Source organism: Drosophila eugracilis, unplaced genomic scaffold (genome assembly GCF_018153835.1).
Source record: "Drosophila eugracilis isolate 14026-0451.02 unplaced genomic scaffold, ASM1815383v1 contig_75, whole genome shotgun sequence".
NCBI classification, from domain to species: Eukaryota; Metazoa; Arthropoda; class Insecta; order Diptera; family Drosophilidae; genus Drosophila; species Drosophila eugracilis.
In genome coordinates, this window is record NW_024573645.1 from 3596282 (window position 1) to 3621023 (window position 24742).

The 24742-nt window shown below is 39.6% G+C and overlaps 4 protein-coding genes across 6 annotated transcripts in view; 3 read left to right on the forward strand and 1 right to left on the reverse strand.

Moving 5' to 3' along the window:
• Positions 1–18061, forward strand: part of LOC108108834 (ETS-like protein pointed) — a 62319-nt gene extending 44258 nt beyond the window's left edge. For 2 of the 3 annotated variants that reach the window (XM_017217038.2, XM_017217039.2), the window contains 3 exons: positions 15501–16495; positions 16558–16715; positions 16827–18061. In XM_017217038.2, coding sequence (XP_017072527.2) covers positions 15501–16495; positions 16558–16715; positions 16827–16890 — 1217 coding nt within the window. In that variant the 3' untranslated portion in view covers positions 16891–18061. Of the gene's footprint in view, positions 1–12035; positions 13610–15500; positions 16496–16557; positions 16716–16826 lie in introns of those variants that run through there. The other variant, XM_017217040.2, reaches the window with a different exon arrangement.
• Positions 18062–18100: 39 nt separating this feature from the next.
• LOC108108836 (glutamate dehydrogenase, mitochondrial) lies at positions 18101–20767 on the forward strand. The gene is made up of 4 exons (XM_017217043.2): positions 18101–18588; positions 19343–19935; positions 19995–20402; positions 20460–20767. Exons 1-4 carry the CDS (start codon positions 18207–18209, stop codon positions 20682–20684), a joined length of 1608 nt encoding a protein of 535 aa, XP_017072532.1. The 5' UTR covers positions 18101–18206; the 3' UTR covers positions 20685–20767.
• Positions 20768–20795: 28 nt separating this feature from the next.
• Positions 20796–22794, forward strand: LOC108108835. The gene has a single exon (XM_017217041.2). The coding sequence runs from the start codon at positions 20970–20972 to the stop codon at positions 22620–22622; it is 1653 nt and encodes a 550-aa protein (XP_017072530.1). The 5' UTR covers positions 20796–20969; the 3' UTR covers positions 22623–22794.
• Positions 22795–22849: 55 nt separating this feature from the next.
• On the reverse strand, positions 22850–24629 carry LOC108108851 (low choriolytic enzyme). The gene is made up of 2 exons (XM_017217067.2): positions 23305–24629; positions 22850–23239 (listed from the first exon to the last, which is right to left on the reverse strand). Exons 1-2 carry the CDS (start codon positions 24340–24342, stop codon positions 23003–23005), a joined length of 1275 nt encoding a protein of 424 aa, XP_017072556.2. The 5' UTR covers positions 24343–24629; the 3' UTR covers positions 22850–23002.
• Between the last annotated feature and the right edge of the window lie 113 nt (positions 24630–24742).

Consider the following 24742-nt stretch of genomic DNA (forward strand, 5'->3'; position numbering starts at 1 on the left):
AGAAAGAGAGAGACTGTATTTGGAGGCCCGAAAAGGCAACGAACGAAACGTGAAAAATGAAAGAGACGAATTGCATTTGATTTGAGATGCAAATGCAGGAGGAGGTCATATAGAAAGATATATAGCTGGGTATCTGAAAGGTATTTGGGGATGGTGTACTACCTTGAACTGGTAAACTAGGGTTGAGTTTTAAGGCATGTGTTGAGAAAGCTTTTATTTGGTCTAGATAAAGGTAAAGGTGAAGCCCATAAATCAAAGAAAGTAAATGGAAAAGTTTAAGATTTAACTTAGATTTTTCTGATTGATTTTCAGTCTTAATAACTAACACTAAGACTTACTTAAATCAATATAATTATTTATCCAAAGATTAGTTATAAAAACTAGCATTAAATCCATCTCTAATTAGAGAATTATTAACCTTTTCTCATCTAGAAACCTACTTAACGTTAGCTAACTTAATTGTAGTTTTTATTAGTTCATTAATTGGCCAATCTTTAGCTTGCAAATCAGATCATAAATCACAAAAACACAATAATAAAAAAAACTATAATTAAAAGGTAATAATAATATATTTAAGAATTCTGAAACCAAGACCAGAGGCTGGCCGGCAATTAATTTGCAATCAACTTTCAAAACTCTGTTTGCAAAAGGCAAAAGCACTTTATGCATCATTAAGAATTAGGCAAACAAAAAGCCAAACGACAAAATGGAGAAATAGGCAGGCAGACAAACAGATACATTCGACAATAAAGATACATTTACAAAAAAAAACAAAAAAAATAAGTATCTTTGTATCTTGCTAGTCTGTGCCAAGAGCTAGCTGGCTTGCCCAACGAGCGAACGCCAATTTATAATTATTAACTCGCTGCAAACGGCAAACAAACGAATCAAATAAATAAAATCAAATCAAATCTGGTTGAGCGGAGGGGGTTAAGGAGGCTGAAATCATGTAAAGAACTGAACCAACATCCGTTGGATGAATGAAGTGGAGTGTATCTATGTATCTTTGTATCTATGTATCTATGTATGCATGGAAACTGAAAAGCCAGGCCAAAGCCGGTTGGCGATTGACTGAATGAATGGCCCAGCGAATGAATCAATGAATGACTGAATGAATGAATGAGTGTGCTGGAATGAATGAACTGTAACTTGTTTTTTTTTTTTTCTTTCGATTTGGCAGACAATCTGCCAAGAGACTCTCCAAGAGTCCCCCCATCTGTAATTTGGCTTTACCTCCGTTTTTTTTTTTTTTATTATTTATTTCGTTCGCCTTTTTGAAAAGAGTTCACATGAGCGACAAAATGTTGACCGGATGTGAGGCTGCGTTTTTTACTCTGTCTATCTGCCTGCCTTGTCGCTCCGCTCCTTTGCCTGCCATCTCGCTCTGGCTTAATTATATTATTAAAGCAAATTTCAACGCTAAAATTAATAACTCTGATGAAATTATTTCTCAGTCTGTTGTGGCAGTGGCTGTTTAGCTTTTCTCTCTTTCTATATCTCTTCTCTGCCTTTCTGAGGACATTTTGGTTGCCACAATTTCCGTTGCATTTGCCCCAAAAAAATATCCGCCTAACCCTTGACCTCATCCTTCAAATTCATCTTCCATCTATCCATCGATTTCTTAGTCTTAGACAAACTCAATGCGATTAATCGACTGTCAGCGCCTTGGCAATTTCCTTGCATATTTCCGTTTTGAGGCGTTTTTCCATCAGCTTTTCTTTTTCGCCTTCCCCCTCTCCGCCTTCTCAAACATTGCATTTCGTGTTTATTTACTTTGGCAAAATGGAAGGGGGGTGGGGAGGTGTGTTTGGTAATTTTGCAATTTTCATTAACAATTTTCGGTCTTTGAGTTTTGCGGCGGCCGCGTGTTCGCTAATTGAATTGTGTTGAAAATTTGTTTTCTCTTCGTGAAAAGTTGGGGCGGTGAAAAACTAGCGATTGATGGGAAAATTTAAGAAGCAGCAGAGAGAATTATTAAGAGATTAAGTAAGCATTTAAGTGCTTATACAAAAATACTTAAAAAATACTACAAATCGTATTACCCACCATTAGTTCTTAGTCACTTCCGGTTATGTATTTTTTTCCTCAAAAACCTCAAAACAACACGGAATTTTGATGCTAAAATCAACAAACAAATACTTGAAACCAAGATAAATCCCAGGGAAGGGAGTTTCAGGTGGCCCTGAAACCACCCCCTATCTATAAGAATGCCTAACTCTACTGACCCGCAAACCTTGGGAAACTAACAAGTGAGAACAACAAAAAGAAACATTTGGTAATACCCACTTGTCCTGCCGCGGACAAATAACAAAATTATATAGAAAATGCAATTGGAATAAAGGATATAGGGAAATGCAACAAATCGGTAAGGGAACTATGTATATGCTATAGGGGTGTTTAAACTGAGAAAAAATAGGTATATCTTCTATAAACTTGAAGTTCTTTAAGACAAAGCTAAGACTTGGTAAAGAAGAGTAGAAAAGAAAAGGTTTTACTAAGTAAGAGACTTTATTTTCTATTTAAAATCAAGAATTCACTTTCTAAGTTACGATTTTTAGATAATTTTTCTTATTAAAAAAAACTTTCTTAACCATTTTTCTCAGTGTACTATATACAAACTCCCATTTCGAGAGGGTTGTTGAGGGTGAACTAAAAATTCCTTTAGTTTGCAGCAGCAAGTGCAGGTTGTTACCACTAAATTCGGATAGATAGATAGGGGGTGCAAGTGTGTTGTGGCAAGTAGTGCTGCTGGTGGTGCGATGCCTATCAGTGGATGCAACCACCATGCAAAGGACCTGTGAATGTGTCCTTTTTGAGTTTGGCTATCTCCTTCTGCTGGTTGGTTGGTTGGTTGGTTAGGTTGGTTCGTACTACATTTGTGGCAATAATATGTCCAAGCTCAAACACCTGAGTTTACCAACTCGAAACGTGGGAAAATTCTCAATCTTACCCAGCACCCTTACCCCTGCTTTTCTTTGGCTAATGCAATTTGGTAGAGGCTGAAAAGTTAACTCGTAAATTCTGTGCAAAACTTGAAAACATTCTCAGTCTCTCTTTTTGGCTTTAACTATTTCTGTATTTTCTGATCTTTATCAGTTTGAGACTTTGGTTGCCCTGCTTAGGCCATCTCTTTCGCTCCCTTTACTCCCTTTTTCTTATTCATTTTCATTTAATTTTCACATCGTTATAGCCATTGTTGTTGTGTCATTTATTTGCCTACATTTGGCTGTTCTCTTTTTTCGTTATTTTATGTTTTTTTTTTTCGTTGTGGTTTTTTCTTCTTCTTTTTTTCACTCTCTTTGTTTTAAATGCGTCAAAGTGTAAATAAATTTGAATTTTCAGCCTGCTTTAGCTTTAATTTTCAAGGCACCTCTCCGTTCTCTCCTCTTCCTCTCTTCTTGCAATTTTAAAAGTGTCGAGCCGCTTTTTTTGTTGTTTTTGTTTTATTTTTTACAGAGAGCTGTCGGCCTTTCAGCGTTTGATCTGTGCGCTTGCGCAGCTGATTTGTTTATATTTTTTCTGTCCACGTTTGTTGTTGTTTTTTTTTCTTATTGTTTCATTCGCTGTTATTTGCCAGAGCACTTGTTGTTGTTGTTGCTGTTTACCTGAGAGGTTTTACTCTATTTACTTAGTCCCCTAGTAAGTATCTGTAATGCCCCAAAACTTGTCCACTCAATGTCCATAGATAAGAGATGAAAATGGTTGGGTGTTGGCGGGTAGCTAAGCGGTTTACAAGGTGTTTTTCGGTGTGTTTGTTTAGACAAAAAAAAATATGGCAAAAAACATGAAAAGGTGTACGTGTATTAATATAGAAATAAATACAGCTAAACTTTACGAAATGTATTTTAAATATGAAGAACATTCTTAACATGGGAAATATATTAACAGTCTAAATATATAAAGATACAAAATTTTCTAAGTAAATTTTATCATATTCGGACTTAAATTATCTTAAAAAATAAGCTCTTTTTCCAATAGCTACCATATCAAAAATCTGTATAAGATTTGCAGTTTTTATTGAAAATTGTACTTTCCTAAACATAACTTACCTGTTATTTTTACATTACCAATCAGAAAGTTACTAAATTATTAGTAAAATAAACGTTACAAAATTATATTAAAAATATGTTAGAAAAAAAAGTATTTTCTTATATCGTGTTTTAAGAACAGTCTTAGTACTTTAAGTACAAAATATTCTAAGAAATCTTTACGGTTTCAGCTTTTAAATTATCTTAAAAAATACTAAAATCCTCAGGTTTCTCCCCAAAAGATAGCTTCTAAAAAATCTTCTTAGTATTATAAAAAATATTTGAAATATAATATATTCTTGGAATATTTTGCCATTTCCGGTCCTAATTTGCATACAAAATATTTTCATATTTATTTTTTATTTATTTTTCTAAGATTTTCATTTCTAACAATTTTTATAGATTTTGCAGCAGTTTTCATTAGAAGTTAAAAAGCACTTACCAGTTATTTTAACTTCACAAATTACCAAGTTAATAGCAAACACATTTCCCACCTCTTATCACAAAGATCACTTGAATATGTTTTATAATTTGTCTGCCGTTTAAAAGTTATGGCTCATAAAGTAATAAACATAAGCGAACACCACCCCCTCTCTCAGTTCTCCCACGCTACACCCTCTCGAAATTGTTCTTCGTGTCCTTTAACGAGACATTACAACGCAATGAGCTGGAACGACTCCCTCTCTCTCTCCTGCCTCTTTCAGTTGTTGTGTAATTTATCAAAAATATAAAAAAAAAAGTATAACAAGTTAGTTCGCCCAGCGTGGGAAAGCCTGAACTACTGACTAGGCTAATAGTTGAATGGCAATTAAAAACTCATTGCATGCAAGGTGTGTGCCAGGATACCATGGCTACCCACTCCCTCTCTACTCCCCACTCCTTACTCATTCTTGAACAAAAAACTATAACCCAAGGATTGGCAAAATGTTTTATTGGCTTGCATTCATTATTTTTGGGTTTCGGTTTCGGTTTCAAGTGAAAAATGAGCAACAACAAGCAGCAGCAGCAGCAAGGTCGCCCATAAAGGACCACTGCCCGCAGGACATTTCGATGAATCAAAGCGACGAAGCAAGCAAAAACAAAAAAAAGAGAGAAATGCGAAAAGAACAACAGGCAAGCAAATGAGTAGACAACATCCGGTAATTTACTTCCTTTAGTTCCGTATCGATGCACCTTGAGTCTCTTCATTCATTCCTTGTTGTTTTCCCTTCCAGACCCAGTTCAATGCCTCTCGCCTGGGTAGAGATTTCATTGAGATTTTCATGAATGAAAACTGCAAGAACAAAGGGCGAGGGTGAGGGCGAGGAGGGCACAAGTAAATTAGGCAAGCCCGAAAGTGGCCAGGCAGGTAGATATGATGTTCTCGGGATCTCAAGATCTCTCATATTGGTATATAGATCCCTATGGCTCCGCATGTCGAGCATTCTAATATCCCTCTATATCGCTTGACTGCATCTTGTTTTGATAGTATAGGGGAGGAGGGGGTAAGGGAGATTGTGGCATAAGGAACAAGGAAGAAGGAAAAAGGAAGGAGACAGGATCAGGGAAAAAAAGGGAGCTGGGGCAAGGGCAGTTGAAGGAACACTGACTGCCTGCAGTTTTCTCACACTCACGGTTATTGTGTGGGCGATGCCTGCAACTGTGTGTGAGTGTGTAAGTATCACACAATCTGACCAGTAAGGAAATACACTGAACCAAAAAATGTAGATTTAGGTTAAAGGGAAGTATAAATGAAAGTGGGAAAAAATTAAAGTACATTTAAGGGATTTTTAAAGCTGAAAGGGATTTGGGAAAGGTAATAAAGGGATTTTTGTGTAACTCTAATAACCCTTAGAATTTATTGTTTCTTCTTTGAACTTTTTTATACTTTTAAATCAAAACTTAAATAATACAAATTTCATCAACTCTATGCCTTGAAAAAATCTTATAAATGTGTTTTTAAACAGTTACTATCTGTTTAGAAGTTATAGAAGTGGTTAAGAGTTTTAGGCAAAGGTTGTAAGTTCTTAAACCTAAAACTCACTACAATTTGTCCATATTTTTGTAGAACTTTTTAATAATATGAAAACTAAAATTGAATTTTATATATTCCATCTACTTGAAGTCCTTAAAAAGTTTCTATAATTAAGTTAGTTAGTTAAGATAAGTTATAGTTATAAAAGTTACTGCAAGTCATTGAAAATCCTTGATTTTCTGAGGCAATGAAAAATCTCAAAAAAATTATTAGACTTTCTATAATATATAACTTAACTTATAGTTCCATAATCAAATATTTCCCTCACTTTAGAACCCCCCGAAAAAAGAGCAAACGCATTCAGCGGTGCACAACAGTTGTCCCTGGCTATAGCAGCAGCAGCAGCAGCAACACATGTTGTCGCTGTCCGAAATTCTGTCGACGCACGCAGTTCTTTTTTTTCCTTTAATACTTTTTTCCTATATAACATATATATATACGAGCAGTTCTCCCTCGCCGGTGCTGATGTTGTTGTTTTTGTTGGCATGGTGATAGTCGGACAGGTGCAGAATTCTCTGACATTTAGTCAGCCGCTTGAGTTGCAACTGCCCCGCCCCCGCAGCTCGCTGGAAGGTTTCTTTTTTTTTTTCTTTTGATATTCACATTCAGGTTCAGGTTCAGGTTCATTCGTTTGTGCTTTGCGGTACTCTAGCTGTTGTTGTAGTTGTTGTTATTGCTGAAGGTGACCGCATGCCACATTTTGGGTGCGTTGTTGCCGCGCAGTGGGAAACGGCCATAAATGAGCCATTTAGCGAGTCACTCTCTGTGTCTTTCTGGCCAACTGTTTCTTCAAACTGCACATCTGACGAACCTGAAAAAGATATATATATATATACTCGTATATAGGGTTAGAGAGGATCCTTCTGGCTGGCAGGAGTTCTGATTGAAGATCACTCGATGCTCATTTCCGGTTTAACGGAAAGTGTTGCCATTGATCTTGGATCTGGTTGTTAAAGGAATTCCTTTGGTCGTTCAAGTTGTGGAAGGGAATTAGAGCGCCTACAAGATGGGCTAATATTGAGGTCTATAAATCATTCACTTTCTTCTCAATCTCAACATTTTTGAAACATTTTGTATATAAAGCAAAGATCCTGATTCATAGAACCCCTGATTGATGACCTAAATAGCCGCCAGCAGCATCATTTCCGGTTTTATGATGTATATTGTTAATGATTTTGTACAAATATTGAAGGGATGTCAGGAAGTGTCGCAATGATATGTCATTGGAAAAGGAAATTCAACATGTAATATCCCAAAACTTTAAGGGTTTTGAACTGAAAATGATGGATAAATGTTAGATCCGGCAGTTAATCCTAAACTCCCTGTCTTAGCTCAAGAACTTGCATGTCTCTTACAAGATACAAAATTTGCATACTGAAAAGATCCAAAGACATGATCTGTCACTTCAAAGATCAGTTTCTCACGATCACTTAAACCAGATAACTAAGTTGGTTTTGCATTTCCTTAACAGACTTTAAGGAAGTTAGAAGATCTATTATATATAATCAGTTAAGAGAGAGAGAGTGAGAGAGAGTTCCCAGCATGATCAGCTAATTTGCTCATCGAAATCTCAAGAACCTGACCCACAATCTTGATACACCTGTCTGAGAGCTCCGATTTCCTGTCCTTCCTTGCCATTTCCCATGCGAACAGCATCCCATCAGTTAGTGTCTCATTTTCGCACAAAAGTCACAGGCAAGTTCTCAGTTTTCAATCGATCAGTTTAGAGATCCCAAAGATCCCATCAGATCAATGACATTGACGGTGTTCTATAGTAACTTTAGCAGGATCATATCCTACTTCACAAATCCACAAATCCAAATCCAAATCAAGATCAAGAGCACTTGGCAGCGTTTTGCTTAATCAAGATCGATAAGTACATCATATGTGTGTGTGTGGAGATCCTATGCCACATCCAGCTGCACATGCGTTGTTGCCATGTTGCTATCAAAGTATCTGGTTTCATTTCCGCTCTCTCGCTCAGCGCGGCGGCCAGGAGCTGTGAAACGCATGGCGGCTATGTAAGAATCCAGCGTTATTATGATTATTATTGTTGTTTGTATTTAGTGAGTGTGTACATATGTGTGTGTGTGTGTTGTTTACGGCTCCCAACAATCAGAGGTGGTAGCTGCTTTTCCTACTCTTGCTTCTAGATCTGTTTATTTTGTTGTCAAAATGCAGGTATTCTTCTACCAACTTGAAATTGCATAGAAGGCAAAGGAGTTGGGGAGGCAGTTTACATAGAAAATTGATATTATTCTTGGCCCCTTGCACGGAAGCATCAGCTTCAGAACAGGTGGTTTCGGATTCTTCTCTCTCTAAATCAAGTGGGGGGTTGGGTTGGGAAATGAGTATTACTGGGAGCTGTAATTATGATAGTATGCGTGTCAAAACATCAGCAACAACAACAACTACTAGCTTGTGTTTACGATTTCCTTCCGTTTTCCAAGCCTAACAGTTTATTTATTTATGTGGCTTGTCTTCTAACAGGTTCTCTCTCTGTGCTGTGGCATGTTGTTGCCTCTGTCTCTCTTACACTCGTCTCTTTTTTTTCATTTTAATTGATATGCCTCACGCGCAAATGCATTGACATCCGATTTACATTAGCGGGATGGGGGCCGGAAGTGCTTGCATACAAGATACAAGCCACAAAAAGATATATATATATACCTGAGATATACCTCAGATCAAAGACAGAGAGAGAGTGAGTGCAATTTGCACACGTGCACGTGGAGGTAACTGAGATCCTGGACCCTCCTCTTCCCAATCCTAGCATTAATTTGATATCAATTGAATGGCTGGCAGATCTCGAGTGTCAGCTCGAACAGCTGTGAGCGAAGGAATCCTTAGCTTGGGTCTACTTTAGGCATCTCCTTTGTTCTTCCCGTAGGCGCTTCCTGCAACTCCTCCTCTCCCTGAACCCCCCGAAATCCCCGAATCCTTATTGCATTAAACGTGTAATCCTTTTGTCAGCGCAAAACGAGTTTTAATTGAAATTCAACTGAAGATATGCCTAAACCATTTTGCTCCTTTTTTTTTGGGTTTTGGCACACACCATCTTATGATTTAGTGCACTGAGAGAAAAGGGGATAGTCATAAGAAGTAATTTTAACTAACTATAAAGATATTTGACTACTTCTTCCTGTTTTCCAACCTCATCTTTGCTTACATATATCTTTAAGATACTTTCAACTTTATATCTAACATTTTGCTCTGAATTTTCTGCGTGTTTCCTTAAACAAGACAATAATAATTATTATGTTAACCCTTAACTGGCGAACGTGTGCGTTTTCGGCAAGTAGGATCTACATTTTCACTCCCCTCAAGACCAAGAACCGTCGTCCGTCCCGTTGTCGTCGTGTTTTGTTTTCTTTATCCCTTTTTTGGTGGAAGTGTCGCCGGTTTTATGAGATTGTGATTGGTTTTCGGCTTTGGTGGTGGCTTTTCATCGGGTTATATGAAGTCTAGAGAGGATGGGGAGGTAGGTAGGAGGAGCCGGGGTTCGATGGTTACGCGCTCCTCTTCAAAATGTGCGCACGTGCTTCAACCGGAAATGGTCGTAAGCGAGGCGCATCATCTATCCCTCTCTCGCTTCTCCCTCTCCCTTTCTCCCATCCAAGTAGCTCTGCTTCTTTCACTGAGTTTTTTGTATTTCCGTTTGTTTTTTTTTTTTTTTTTTTTTTGATTTTTTTCTATTGTTCTTCAGCACTTTGCGCCGCAAATCAAAGAGAGAAAAAAAAGACAAGAAGCTAACAACAAAAAAATTGTTTTTAAAAATTAAAAATTGTGCTGAAAGAATTCTTAAGTGGCCAAAAAAATAAGACGAAGCTTCATCCTTTTTTGGCCATAACCAAACATGGTCAACAGCTGTTTGGTTTGTTTGTTAGTTTTTTGGGGCTTCCTTTTTTTGTATTTATTATGTATATGCCGTTAAATTGGCAACTTTGTTACTCGTTTTTTGTAATGTAATAAATATGCTTTATCAGCTTGGAGGTGCATTGGAGTTTTCCAGGAAACGGCGGCCACTTGAGGCCATTGCAATGGCTATCAGTGGGCCAAGAATCAACAAGCGATTCCCCGCGCCGATAAGGCCAGCTGCCTTCAAAGCCTGATAAGCGAAATATTCACCTATATATATATATACTATATATAGGTTTCGATATGGGGTTTATCCACCTTGGGGCTTTGGATCTATCTCTTCTAGTAGTGGAAACGTGTCATTTTGGTTTTCACGTTTCGAGCTTCTCGTTTTTAGCCCGAAAAGCCAAAGCAAAATTGTCATTGGCCAGCGGACGATGGAAAAAATGCCCCAAAACACGTTTGACCACCATTTTTTTTTTCATATTTTTGTTTATTAGCCAAAACAAAAAATTATTTATATAACACTAAAAAATATATATATATGTGTGTGTATCTGAAATGAAAAGCCAAGTCAAAGACACGTACGTTTGGAATAGTTAACTAATTTTTAATTTCTTGCTGCTCTGTTTTTTCGTGTTTTTCTTTTTTTGGCATGATCTCATCGAGCTAGTGTGTTTGTGAGAGGCGGCAGCCAATCCCACTTTGGCTCATTATGCCAGTATCTGTGAGATACATTTGCTGTGTGCTGCCCAGCTAGCTGATGATGATGATGTGCTGCCCACTCGATCATCATGGTAATGATCGCCAAGAGGCCAACCAACTGACCAGTGGGTTGAGATAGCTTCGTTTTTTTTTCTGTATCTTTATATTCCGCTGTCTTTTGATTTGCTGATGGCCATTTTGACGGGCCTGGCGAGTTGGCGTTGTTTAATGATCTCAAAAGTTCATTTCAAACTGAAACTGTACTGTTTGGGAAACAGAAAATATATCTGAAATTGGGTTTTGCATGGGGAGAATTCGTATTTCAATAGATAAGAGTTTTTATTTACAACTTTTTGTGTTATAAGATAAAACTTTAAAGACTTTTCGGTTGGATTACAAGTTATCACAATTTTTGGAACATGACTAAGGCCATCACTTGAATTGCTTTTTTGTATTTCTTTAACCCACCACAAATTATCAGTAATTTTAGACCAAAAATTCTCAAGAATTTTAACTCAATAATAGTTTAATTTTTCCTAAAAAAATATAATTCATTTTAACGGGGAATTTTCTGAGATTAAACTTGTATTGAATTCATCTTTAAGTCTGAGTAATTTTAAAGCCATCTGCGAGAAAGATTTTTGGATAAGAAAAATTTAAGGTTATTATTAAGGTTAGAAAACGTTTGTCAATTTTGCCTATTAATAACTTTAACTATAAGGATAAATATTTCCTTTAAAAATAAAACGTTTCCTATCAGGAAAATATAAAAAACCTATAGTATATATCACATTTTCTTTGAGAAATATTGTCTATATCAGAGGAAGTCTCTATTAATTACGAACTACAACTTATCAATGGGTATAAAATGCTATTTCGCCATGAATCACCAAACAAATACTCAAGTTTTGGAATAATATTACCCAACATTTTATACTTTTTAATTCTCAACTTAAAAGTGCAAAAAAAAAAGGTCCCAAATCAACAAGTCCAACTTCGAAATACATTCGAAACTCTTTAAGCGAACGTTTGCCTGAAATGCGCAGCGGCGGCTCATTTAATTTTACTCGCTGTGTGGTTTTTGGTTTTTTGTTGTCGTCGTTTAGTTTAGTTAGTGGCACTAACTAAGAGAGCAGTCGATGGATGGCTGATTGAGCGAGAGCGTGTGAGAAACACCCTGTGAAAGTATTCTCGACTCTCGGACTCGATTATTATTATTTGCCATTGGCACATTCGTATCTGTATCTCGGAATGCGGGCCCGAAGTCTCTTAACGAGCCGAAGCCCAAACACACGAAGTGATCTCTCCCACACAAAGGCCAGTAAGTGTAAAGGAGATAGCTTGCTTAGCAGAAAGAGAGAGAATGAAAAACGAACAAGCTGACGAACAGCCGACGAATGTATCTGTATCCAACAACCCGAACGCAACTTCAGAGCAACTTCATTTCTTGAACGGATGTCGAAGGTGGCGGAGCTGACGTCGCGCTTGCTCTTTGTAAAAATACTCGATACCCTCTAGATATATATATATATCAGAGTTATAGTGGATATCCCGAGCATAGTGGATCTTAAATCACTCATACGACGCGTTCTTTTTTTCCATTATCGGCAAGGCAAAAGGCGCGCGCATACGATAAAAACCAAATGCGAATTTAAGAAACGGAAAAACAACACTAAAATATATATACAAACTGATTGTCGCGTGGAATGAAAACAATGTACATATAGTTTGCCAGATATGCGCATTAATTTATCGGCCGTGCCAGAGCGACGATCGTGAAGTGCTGCTGCTAACAATTAATTGCCATTAATTCGCTACAAAAAAACAAAAAAGTGCTAAGAATTCGCGACGGTGTGTGAACTACAAATGCCGCAAATATCTATATTAACAAGTGTCAGCATATATACTCGAATATATTGTTAAATCAATCAAAATCCAAATGAGATTTAAGGGAAATATCCCGCCCTCATGCTTAAAAACTTATCAATTGACCAGCGGACCAGCCAATTGATTAGGAAGCAGCCCGCATCCGAATAAAACCACAAAATCATATACATTCTGTGGTCTCTTCTACTCTGTAGTATCTGACAGTGCAAAAATTAAAATATATATTGTGTTGTCCCCAAAAACCAAAGTGAAGTGAAATCAATTTTAATACAAATGCAAGTAGCACCAGCATAAATTTTAGGGACAAGACATAATCATTTTTGATCAATTGAGAGCTGATCCCGCAGATTTTGCCCAGTTTTTAGAGTCAATGACGTGCACTTTGACCAGCGAGGTGGAGTTTCCGTTTTTGAGTACCGAACATTTTGAAGCAAAGAAATGCCGCCCTCTGCGTTTTTAGTGAATGCCAGCATAATCAGTGCCGCCAACGCCTTGGACAGCGACAAGGAGCAGCAGCTTCAGGAGCATCTGCAACAGCAGCAGCAACACCAACACTTCATAACCAGCAACAGCAACAGTAACAGCAACAGCAGTAATAATAATTGCCAAACGGCGCCCAATTACAATATGGTCTTGCAAAGCTATGAGAACTATCCCAGCTATCATCTGGCCCAGCATCATCATCATCATCATCATCACAGTCATCATCACCAATTGGGACAGCAAACGGCACTGCATCATCATACGATGCAGCAGCAGCAGCAGCAACAGCATCAACAGCAGCAGCAGCATCACCTGCAACATCCCCACAACCAGCAACATCAGCAACATGGTTACGGATCATCTCAGCTGCCACCCCATCATCGTTTATCCGGCGGTAGTACGGGCAGCACCACAACCACCTCCTCCGGCTCTAGTTCGAGTGGCTCCTCGTCGAGTGCCTCCTCGCAGGGATTCACCAACGGCAGCTCAACGACAACAGCTAACAATCTGGTTGGGGCATTGAGCAGCTCCACAGCGGCATCGCTGGGACTGGGCTACTTCAATGATGTGGCGCCGTTTGTGGGCGATGGCAATGCCTACTACACGGACTCGGATGTCAACTTCTTTAGTTCAGGTACAGGTCAGCAAATATTTACTGACATCAAAAACTCAGCTTTTAATTACGATTGCTGGGGTGTGAAAAACAAGCCAAGGGACAGGGGGCAGTCAACAAACCAGAAGAAGATGCGTTCGTTGCGGTGGCATAATTAAATTCGTAATTTGTTTTTAAGTGTTTGACACGCAACAAGTGAGGGGTGGCAAAGAGGGTAAGGGAAAGGAGGGTTTTTTATGCATAGAGAGAAAAAGTTTGGTGTAATTTGAAAGATTTTATAAGATTTTAGTTGGTTTTTTAGTTTAAAATGAGATTTATTTATACTTAAAATGAGTTTTTCTTGGCTTGATTTTAAATAGATTTGCTTTTTGTTTGATTTTTTATCAAATATCTTGTATCTAGTATGTGAAAATTAATCCATACATCTTAGCTACAGTTTCTCAGCCTTAGATTACTATTTTTTAAGATACATTCATTATAACAGACGTGATCATAGTACCATGAACTCAGATTCTAGCCATATATTTAATAAGAACTTAAAACCTCTTAAGCCTCAAAATATTCCTTAAAAAATAATACACTTTTCTTATATAAAAATATAAAATATTCCAAAATTTCCATCTTCATATGATACTTGTTCTAAACATTTAAAATAACTTTTCCTAAAACGTTTAACTAAAGTTAAATATAGTTTACTAGCCCACTTTTCTCTGCGTGTAACAGATTGACCTGGTGATAAGTGGCTTGTTGAGCGTTAGAAGATGCCCTCAAAGCGGCCCCACTGCCTTTAGATGTATCTTGCAGATGCGGATACATTCGTTCGCAGCTCTCTGGAGGCGGCACCTAAAGAGGCGCTGCCAACTCTTTGGCCAGCCAACGGAGGGCTGTATCTGTATCTTTGTATCTTTGTATCTGCGAGCGAATGGGAAACGAAACGAAGAGCTGGGAAAGCTCATTTTTTTCTGTCTTCGCCAAGTGCAAGTGAGATGGCAACACAAAGAGCTGCGCATGTATATGTGTATGTATGTGTATGTGTGTGATGTGCCAACAGGTTTTCGTGTAGCCCACAGATACACGAGTGTACAACGAAATGTGTTAAATTTCGCTGTATTCGCAATTAATGTAGCGTGCACACCATTAGATCGGGGTGGTTATGGTTGTATGAGTGAGTATCTGTGTGTGTCACGCTATGTGTAAGTGTATGTGTTCGCTGTGATTTTGATTGGTTTTCGAAGTCTTTCGCCTCGATTGAAAGAGACGCCCCATTTCTATGAACATCATTTAATTGAAATTGAAAATTGCAAACAATCTGCAATCATTGACAGTTTTTCTAGCGTGTGAAAAATTCTATTTCGCATTTTACAAAGCTGCTGCTAAAAATTTCCCATGAGAAGTTTTCTTAGCTTTTGGCAGCTGAAAAGACATTTTTAATTTATGATTAAGAGGTTTTTTAATTTTAATTTTGATATTGTTCCAAGTATTTGGTGGGGAAAAGTAGAATTTATACTTTTTATCCGCTGTGGGTTTTCCTAGAAATACAGAGTTTAAATTTTGTTTATATGTTTCGTTCATAAATTTTATGAATTTTAAGACGAAATCTTACAACTTCATTGAGAAAAAGCCATTTAAGATTCTTAAAAAAAGAAAGTGGTGTGATGTCAAATCGAAGCTAGAACATCTATATATCTAAGAGATAGTATGACATATAGTTTTCTATCTTTCAATCTCTTAGATATTAAGCTGACTTTCTCCAACTAAACTGTTTTGACTTCCCAAATTGTTATGTCAAATTTAAAATCGATCAACGACCACAAACTATCAGTTACGAACCCCTATATCATAGGCACTATCCATAACCATATCGAATCTCATCCAATTACTAACTATCTTTTCTTTTTGTTACCCCTTCCAGGCTACAACACCAGCAACACACACGACCGCAGCAACAACAGCCCGCCCCCGCAGCAACAGCAATCGCAGCAGCAGCAGCCGACTGTCAATGGCAGCGGCAGTGCCAGCAGCAACAACAACAACAACAACTCCATGCTACCGCCCGCTGCCCAGCAGAATAACAACAACGAAAACAACAACAACACCAGCAGCAGCAACACCAACAGCAACAACAGCAGCGGCAACAATAACAGCGGCAGTAGCAGCAACAACAACAACGCCAATGCGGGCAGCAATAACAACAACAATAACAATAACAATATTAACTACATGACAGCCATGGCGGCGATTTACCAACATCAACTTAAAGAGGAGCCAGGCACTCAGAATAGTAACCTCGGTGGCTATGGGGGAAGCAATAGCCAGAATGATCCAACAGATTTAAGTAGTTATGGCTTACCCGCTCACCTGGCAGCCTATACAGGTGCTGCAAGTGGGCAATCAGTGGGTGGTGGAAGTTCAGGTGGCGGTGGTGGTGATGAAAGCGATTATCACAGCACGATCTCGGCGCAGGATCACCAGAGTCAGCAATCGAGTGGAGGCAATGGCAGTGGAGGAGCAAGTGGCGGTAGCACTGGTAACAGCAATGGTTACATGGACAGCAGTTCGGAGTTCTATGCTTCGTATGCGGGAAGGGGTCGCTTCCATGACGGCTATCCCGAATTTACACCATACGATGCCCAATCCTTCCAGTCGATGGGCGCCCAGCCCACAGCCATGGATCAATGGGGTGCTGCTCATGCGCATCAGCATCCGGCGGCTTACATGAGCACTTTGGGTCTGGACAAGAGCCTGTTGGGTGGTTATACGACGCAAGGTGGTGTGCCGTGCTTCACGGGATCGGGTCCCATACAGCTGTGGCAATTCCTGCTCGAATTGCTGCTGGACAAGACATGCCAGAGCTTCATCTCGTGGACAGGCGATGGCTGGGAGTTTAAGTTAACGGATCCAGATGAGGTGAGCTTGATTAACTTAACTTATGTTTGAAAGTTTAACTAACTTTTATGTTATTTCTTTAGGTGGCTCGCCGTTGGGGCATCAGGAAGAACAAACCCAAAATGAACTACGAGAAACTTAGCCGTGGTCTTCGCTACTATTATGACAAGAACATCATCCACAAGACGGCTGGCAAGCGATATGTCTACCGTTTTGTCTGTGATCTCCAGAATCTAGTTGGGTAAGTAATCAAAAATGATAAAAAGCAGAGTTCCCGGATACTTTTCCAATTGGAAACTGTTTTAGAAAAGTCTTTAAAAACAGAAACTAATCAAGATATTCCCTCTTACAGGCACACCCCCGAGGAGCTGGTGGCCAAATATGATCTTAAGATTGAGAAGAAAGATGTGGATTAGCTGGGGAGCAGCGACGAAGCTGCCTGAATCGGGAGCAAGTCCAGGCGATCTGCTCCAAGCCACGGATTGTACTCAACCAACCGCAAAATACTTTCGAGCGTTATTGTTTACCAAGCGTGATGTTAGCTATTAAGCAGCCCCCCAAAAAATCTGCGATCTTGCTACGAGATTAAAGTGTTGGCCAAGAAAACCCACAACCACCCTCCCCTCCCCCCCTTTTGCTTGTAATATTATCATGTAAAAAATAATTAGACTTTTGAATTAATTTGAAATTAATTTAAAAATACTTGAAAGTTAGTTTTTTAAGACGATCAAGAAGAGTAAAAGAGAACCAGTTGGATATCGATGAAGCGAATTAAATTTGAGAATTCTCTGTGTGCAATGCGATGATGCGGTGTTTCCTCGTCCACACATAGTCTGTAGATGAATGTCAGTTGCAAGGATCGAAAAGTTGATAGAGGCCATATAAAAAAAAAAAGAAAAGAAAAGAAAAGAAAAGCATGTGTCCAACCTTCCCAACCCCACAACAAAAAGTGATATTAGAGCGCAACATTTTGTTATACTTACATAATCATTTTACCCGCACGGGGCACCACCACAAACATTTCAAAATCATGCATGTATATATAGCGATGAGGATGTGTGTCTGTATGTATGGCATTATAAGTTAGTAGGTCTCTAGTATTTATGTTATAACCTAGTACAACTAAGTTTTCCAACTTCCAATGCCTCTATATATATTATTTTCTCTGTTCTTCTATGCGCTTCCGTGCGATCCCAAAAGTTTTAAACGTAAAACGGCACAAAAGTTGATCTTCTATTCTGGATTAACTCTTGTTAGCTTCTATTATATATATAATACTTAGTAAGTAACTAGTGCGTTAATGGACAGTTCAAGAAGTGTTTTATTTACCTTGTAAAATGTGTCTGTCTGTGTGTGTATAGCTATTAACTACTTAAGTCTAGCTCGTAGATGCTTAGCCACGTATTACACGCATAAACATAACGTTATATCGATACATAGATACACGTACATTTGTAGAGCAATTCTAAAATATTGTATTTATACAAGCGTAAATCGTAATATTAAAAGCTACCAATTAACATTGCTAAAATGATAAAACAAAAAAAACCAATAAATGAAAAAAAATATATGAAATTACATCAAAAATGCTATACCTATATTATTCTATCCTAGTTCTCTCTGGGTTACAGCTCAAAGTACATAAAATATATATCGATTGTTTTATTTATATATTTGAAAGGTGTTGTTCAAAATTATATTTTTTAATCTTGTTAAATTGGTGCCTCCCAAAATGTTACCCAATTTGGCAAGAATGGGACTCCAGTTGCGGAGATTGAGAGTTGATAAAATTTCAGTTCGTCTTAAGCATCAGATGCCGGAGAATCTGAAGAAAGTTGAGACCGACAAGGATCCAGAATTCTCGGCAATGGTCCTTTATTACTATCACAAGGCTGCCCAGACCATGGAGCCAGCTCTGATCAAGGAAATGGAGAAATATCCACATCTAAAGCCCGAGGAGCGACAGGCACGCGTCTCTGCTATCCTTAATCTTCTGGGAAGTGTTTCAACCTCGGTGGAGGTTAATTTTCCGATTGTAAGGAAGAATGGCAACTATGAGATTATTAACGGTTATCGCTCCCACCATGTACGCCAACGTCTGCCTCTCAAGGGCGGTAAGTTGTCTTCCCCTATTAAAGAAGATTTAAAGATTTACATTTTTGGCCAAAAAATCAAAATTTGCAAAAAAAATTACAACATTTTGACCTAAAACTGCAGTTCGACTAGAAATAAGAAATCAAGCTCAACGAGGTATAACGTTCCATATTCCTACCATTATTGGCTAAGTTATGGACATTCTAGTGTCGTTTTGAGGAGAAAGTCGGGATAACCAAATTTCGCATTTTCGATAACGGGTAACATCATTTTTTTTTGCGAAAAATGGCCAAAATTTTACATTTTCAACTTTGAATGCAGATCTCATAAGATTTAAAAATCAAGCCCAACGAGGTATGACGTTCCTTATTTTGAGCATTATTGGCTTAGTTACGGGAACAATACCATCATTTTGAGGGGGAAATATGGAGAAATCAAATTTTGCAAATTCGATAAGGGGTAACATCATTTAAATTTGCAAAAAATGGCCAACATTTTACATTTTCATCTTCGAACACAGTTCGTCTAGGAATTAGAATACAAACATTATGTCATTAAACATTTGGACCATTATTGTCCAAATTATCGGAACTATACTGTCATTTAGAGGAGAAAAATGGGAGATAGCCGAATTTCTCATTTTCTCTCATCAAATATAAGCAAAAAACGCATTTCGATTGACGTACTAAGTAGGCCAAGTCTTCTTCTTTCGAAGGGATATCGTTGTTGATATAGTTACTTTTATATTTGTTTAAATATTATATTTAATTTCAGGGATCCGTTACGGCTTGGACGTAGATAGTAACGAGGTAAAGGCTCTCGCCGCCATCATGACCTTCAAGTGCGCATGCGTAAATCTACCATACGGTGGATCGAAAGGCGGCATCTGTATCGATCCCAAGAATTATACTGTAGATGAACTTCAGACGATCACAAGAAGATATACCATGGAGTTGCTAAAGCGTAATATGATAGGTCCTGGGATCGATGTACCAGCACCCGATGTAAACACCGGTCCACGGGAGATGAGCTGGATTGTCGATCAGTACCAGAAGACTTTTGGCTACAAGGACATCAATTCATCGGCTATTGTCACGGGAAAACCTGTTCATATTGGTGGGATTAACGGTCGTCATTCGGCCACGGGAAGAGGTGTATGGAAGTCGGGGGATCTCTTCATCCAAGATCAAGAATGGATGGATTTGCTTAAATGGAAGACGGGCTGGGATGATAAGACGGTGATAGTGCAAGGATTTGGCAATGTTGGCTCCTTTGCTTCCAAGTTTGTGCACGAGGCGGGGGCCAAGGTCATCGGACTCAAGGAGTTTGACGTTTCTTTAGTTAATAAAGATGGCATCGATATCAATGTAAGTGTTAAAGTATTTCAAGATCATGATATCTTCTACAAAGACTCTTTTCGATCTAGGATCTCCTTGAATACAAAGAAGAAAAGAAGACCATTAAAGGATACCCCAAGGCTGAGGAGTCAAAGGAAGAGCTGCTAACGGCAGAGTGCGACATCCTTATGCCATGCGCCACTCAAAAGGTGATTACCAGCGATAATGCCAAGGACATCAAGGCTAAACTGATTCTGGAGGGCGCCAACGGACCCACCACACCAGCTGGGGAGAAGATCCTGTTGGATAAGGGAGTACTCATAGTACCCGATCTCTATTGCAATGCCGGTGGTGTAACCGTATCATACTTTGAGTACCTAAAGAACATAAACCACGTATCCTATGGAAAAATGAACTCCAGAACCACCTCTGAACTTATCATCGAGCTGATGAACTCAATCAACGAGGCTTTCTGTCAGTGCCCATCTATTGGCCTTGTAGGTTAATCATGAATATCCCATTGAAAAGTATTCTTAATTTTGATTATCCTTTAGCCCGAGATCAAACCCAATAAGAAACTAAAGAAGATAAGGGAGTGCACCACGGAGGCGGACATCGTGGACGCAGCTCTCCAGACTGTAATGGAATCTGCTGCACGTGGCATCAAGCAGGTGGCTAACAAATTTGAGCTGTGCAACGATCTGCGAAGGGCTGCCTATATCTGGTCCGCCTTCAAGATTTTCCAGGCCTTGGAAAGCTCCGGTATTTCTCAACAGTGATTTGGAGCAATCACTTACTCTAAAATTTTCAATGAAATTTATTATTATTTATTACCTCATATTGTTAATAGTTTTTTAATTTTCTGAAAACTAAATAAATTTTCATTTTCGAAAATCTTGATCATATATCCTTTGGAATAAAATTCAAATCTTGTTTAAAGTTTTGATAAGATATACATTCAGAAATTTTGTCATAACCCTACGGATAAGAAACCTAATTACAGACTTCTTTGCGATTCAACAAATCCCAAAGTTTTGGGTTACAAATTTAGAAAGACATTCACCATGGATGAAATCAAAAAGTTCGACAAGCACACCTTCCTAGAAAGCTACCTTCTCAAGCACAAGGAGCTTGGCAAGCGTCAGCGCGAGTACAAGAAAATCCTGTCCAGCAAACTAAGGACACGTAAGGAAACGATCATCGAGGCCAGCTATGAGACGGCCATTGACCAGCTGGGGGAGGAGAAGAATGATCTGAGGGCTCAGATATGGGTGGCCAGTGGCACGACACACAAGAAACAGAATAATCGATGGCTGGAACTGATTCGCTGCCATGTCGAGTGCCAGGAGAATCTGTCGCAGGACATCAACAACCTGAAGACTTCGATTTCTAACATGGAAAAGGAAATCAGTCGCATGTCTAAGCAAATATATAATCTTAATCGTTTAACCATTCCGGATCAGCAACATCAGGCCTATGTGATGAAGGCTCGCAAGAGGATGACCATTCTGGAGAACTCCCTGGAAGTGGGTGTACGTCAGGAATGCGGTTTTACTGCAGCCAATGCTGATCTGCGCGAGCAGCTTATCCGCATCCTGAATCACCGCACTTTCTTCAATGATTCCTATACAAAAATGGTGCAGAAACTTAATAGCGAGAAGAAGTATCTCATAGATCTGATCGAATATGCTCTAAATACCTTTGATGGCTGCATTGAGGTTTATGAAAAGATCGATTTGTTGGCCAAAAGAGAAGCCAAGGAGCGGGATCTGCGACGTGTGGAGATGCAGGGCATCATGCGAAAGGTGGCTGCCGATGGAGACAACACCGCTTTCCTCAACTGCAAATCCAAACCCCGAGAACTGGCTGACTTGCAACCCAAGGAATACAAGCGAAGGGACGAGTTCCGACGAGTGCACAACAAAAAGATTAATCTTTATAACTCAGTGCTCCAGAAGATCCTCCAGTACACCGATTCCAACAATATGGACGAAGTGATTGACAAGTTCCAGCAGCAGGAGAGTCTCTACTACTCCTTCTTCAACTATGCCAACGAAATGAGCTACCACATCACGATGCTTAACAACTCGGTGAATCGCCTATTTGAGGATATAGTAAACCTCAAAAAGGATAACTCCAACACCCTTCAGGATCAACTAGACCAGATAGCCAGCCTGGAGAACAAGGTTCGCACTAAGCAGGAATCCAACATGGAGCTGCACAAGGCTAGGGAAAGCAACGATGCCAGGTTGGAGAATCTTCTGCAGGGCGTGGAGACCATTTGTGATATGTGTTCCATTGATGCCAGCCCACTGACCAAGCTCCTGGGCGATCACGCCCATGTCAACCTGGTCAATGTCAATCGATTCCTTAAGCTGCTCGAGGTAAGGGTCCAGGAACTGACGGCCAGCGTTTATGTGATGGAACGACAAGAGGAGGGTCGCTTCGAATATGTGGTCAAGCAGATCGAGAAGATCTGTGAATTGCCCACCGATCTTAATGACATTGTGCTGACCCAACAGTGTCCCGAATGTGCTGAAGGAGAAGCCTTCAACATGGATGAGGGTGGCGATGGTGTCCTTGTCCATACGGTTAAGGAAGCCAAGAAGAAGCTGTATGAGAAGGTCACGCAGCCGGAGATGCAGTACCGCCTGCATAGTATCAGCCAGTGCCGTTTGCCACGTTCTCGTATTTTGGCTGCCAAGCGTAATATGTAGAATGTTATCTAGTTTCTTTGGATCATTGGTGTGCCACAGACGCCCCAGGAAGAAGGTTCCTTATGGTTTTCGTTTTAATTTAAATATTTGTGCAAGATTTTCTGGCTTGAGATCTAACTTTAAAATTCTCTGAATCATCCATTTTCGATCAAAAATAAATAAACAAAAGCTACTATTGATGATGTTGCTCTATAATTCCATTAAAAAAATAAATTTTCAATGTAATAATTTCAATTCATGCTAGTTTTTATTAATTAACAACTAAAAATATAAACTAAATATTCAAATATTGGTGCTAGATGTTTGGTATGTGGAATGCATTAAATATTTTCGAGCGTGGGTGATCATACGAGCTAGTAGATTCTGCGGCTTAGTTCACTTTAAGAACTGGTCTCTTTTTTGTCATCTCCCAAGCCCAATCCGCTGATCAGGCCACCAAGGAAGCTGTCTACGATGGGATTGCCACTGCCAGCAGCGGCGCCAGGAGCAGGAGCTGGTACAGCCGGGGAAACTGGAACAGCATTGGCAGTTCCACAGTCATACATGCGGTTGAGCTTCTGGATATCAAAGTCAGAGAAGCCATTCCTCTGGCCCATCTTCTCAGCTCCATTGGCTTGCTGTGGATGCAAAAATTAAGAATGTAAGTTTTAAAGCAGAAATTCCAGGTGTCTGTAATACTAACCATGGCCAGAATGGTGGGCTGTCCGTTGATGGAGAAGGCATTCTTGGAGTAGTGCATGACACTGCCATAATCATAGGGAACTCCAAAGGCCTCGGTACGGGCAGCCTTCTCGAAGTTGTTCATTGCCGAGGACTGGACATTGTTGTACTGAATGGCCACATAGCCATCACGCTCCATTCGATTTTGTTCATGGAAGAAACCCAAAGCATGCATCAGCTCATGCATGGCGGTTCCAGGACGACTCAGACACCCAGGAGACTGGAGATTTACCTCCTGCTTGCCACCCACTCGACCAACAGAGGACCAACAACCAGAATTATCGGATTTAATGGAGATGTAATCCCTCTCAGAGCTGCGTCTCACAAAACGAATGCAGGTCCTTCGATGGTACTCGGCAATGGCATTCTCGATGGTGGCCATGTCCTTAGCATTGAAGCTTCCACGGATCTCATAGGGCACCACACCATTGGGCCAGCGGGAGGATTGAGTGGGCAGGCCATTCTTCATGATTAGATCCGTTTGGGGCACCAGCATATCTCCCTCCAGGTAAGTGCCCAGCTCCTCAGGATTCATGGCATCCGCATCGGCACTAAAGTTGCCCACTCTGCCAGCGGTCTCCTTCTCATCTGGTTTGCCAAAGAGTGCTGTTCCTAAAGGAGTTAGATCAATGATGTCCTTGCCAAGAATGGGTGCCGCCTCCTCCAGACCATTTCCAGGAAGCTCGATGACCTCAGTGTCATCATCATCGTAGGACACAAAAGGTAAAGCCTGGCAAACGGTTAAAGCCAAAGCTAGGACTAGAAATACTTTTTGGTTCATTGTTGCACTTAGAATTGGTTTAGTTTGGATTCGATTGCCTCTTGACTGAATGTCTAGACTTGAACTGTGCTGTGTTCTAGTCTGGCTGGGATTTATATATTCTCTCCAGCATAATCTCGCCGCCGCCGACGCTTTATCAAACTTTGCCGGTGGCGGTGGCTTTGATATGCATAAACATGTTTTCCACGCGGAAACCTTCGGCGGAGCTGCAATCGTCATCGCTGGCTTCTTGGATTGTCACACGCTTTATGGCCAAGTAAATATTTGGCCAGCGCTCTCGTTAAGCGGTTATTCATGTGGCTGTGGCTGCTTTGCTATTGCCATAAAGTGTATCAGTAGTTTGTTTGCATATCTCTAAAGTTTAACGACACTTTATACGTAATTTTTCGCCCCCAAAGGGATAACCGATAAGCACTATCGCGCTGACCTCTTCACTTTATGGATTTATACCGCCTGCTAGGCGAAGATATTCCGGAATAATTTGCCGACTATTTAGAGTGGAAAGACACGCGGAACACCAAAAAAATAAATTGTGTCTACGGAACTCTATGACACGCTTAACAAATCAAACGAAATGGCATTGAAAAAGTTCAAACCTTAGAAGTACTTTGGAGTACGT

Bases quoted from the DNA above. Each gene is read 5' to 3' on its own strand.
- LOC108108835 (XM_017217041.2), top strand. From the start codon at position 20,970: ATGGATGAAATCAAAAAGTTCGACAAGCACACCTTCCTAGAAAGCTAC.
- LOC108108836 (XM_017217043.2), top strand. From the start codon at position 18,207: ATGTTACCCAATTTGGCAAGAATGGGACTCCAGTTGCGGAGATTGAGA. The intron at 18,589-19,342 runs GTAAGTTGTCTT...ATTTAATTTCAG, and splicing joins ACGTCTGCCTCTCAAGGGCG to GGATCCGTTACGGCTTGGAC. The intron at 19,936-19,994 runs GTAAGTGTTAAA...TTTTCGATCTAG, and splicing joins AAGATGGCATCGATATCAAT to GATCTCCTTGAATACAAAGA.
- LOC108108851 (XM_017217067.2), bottom strand. From the start codon at position 24,342: ATGACGATTGCAGCTCCGCCGAAGGTTTCCGCGTGGAAAACATGTTTA. The intron at 23,240-23,304 runs GTTAGTATTACA...TTGCATCCACAG, and splicing joins AGCCCACCATTCTGGCCATG to CAAGCCAATGGAGCTGAGAA.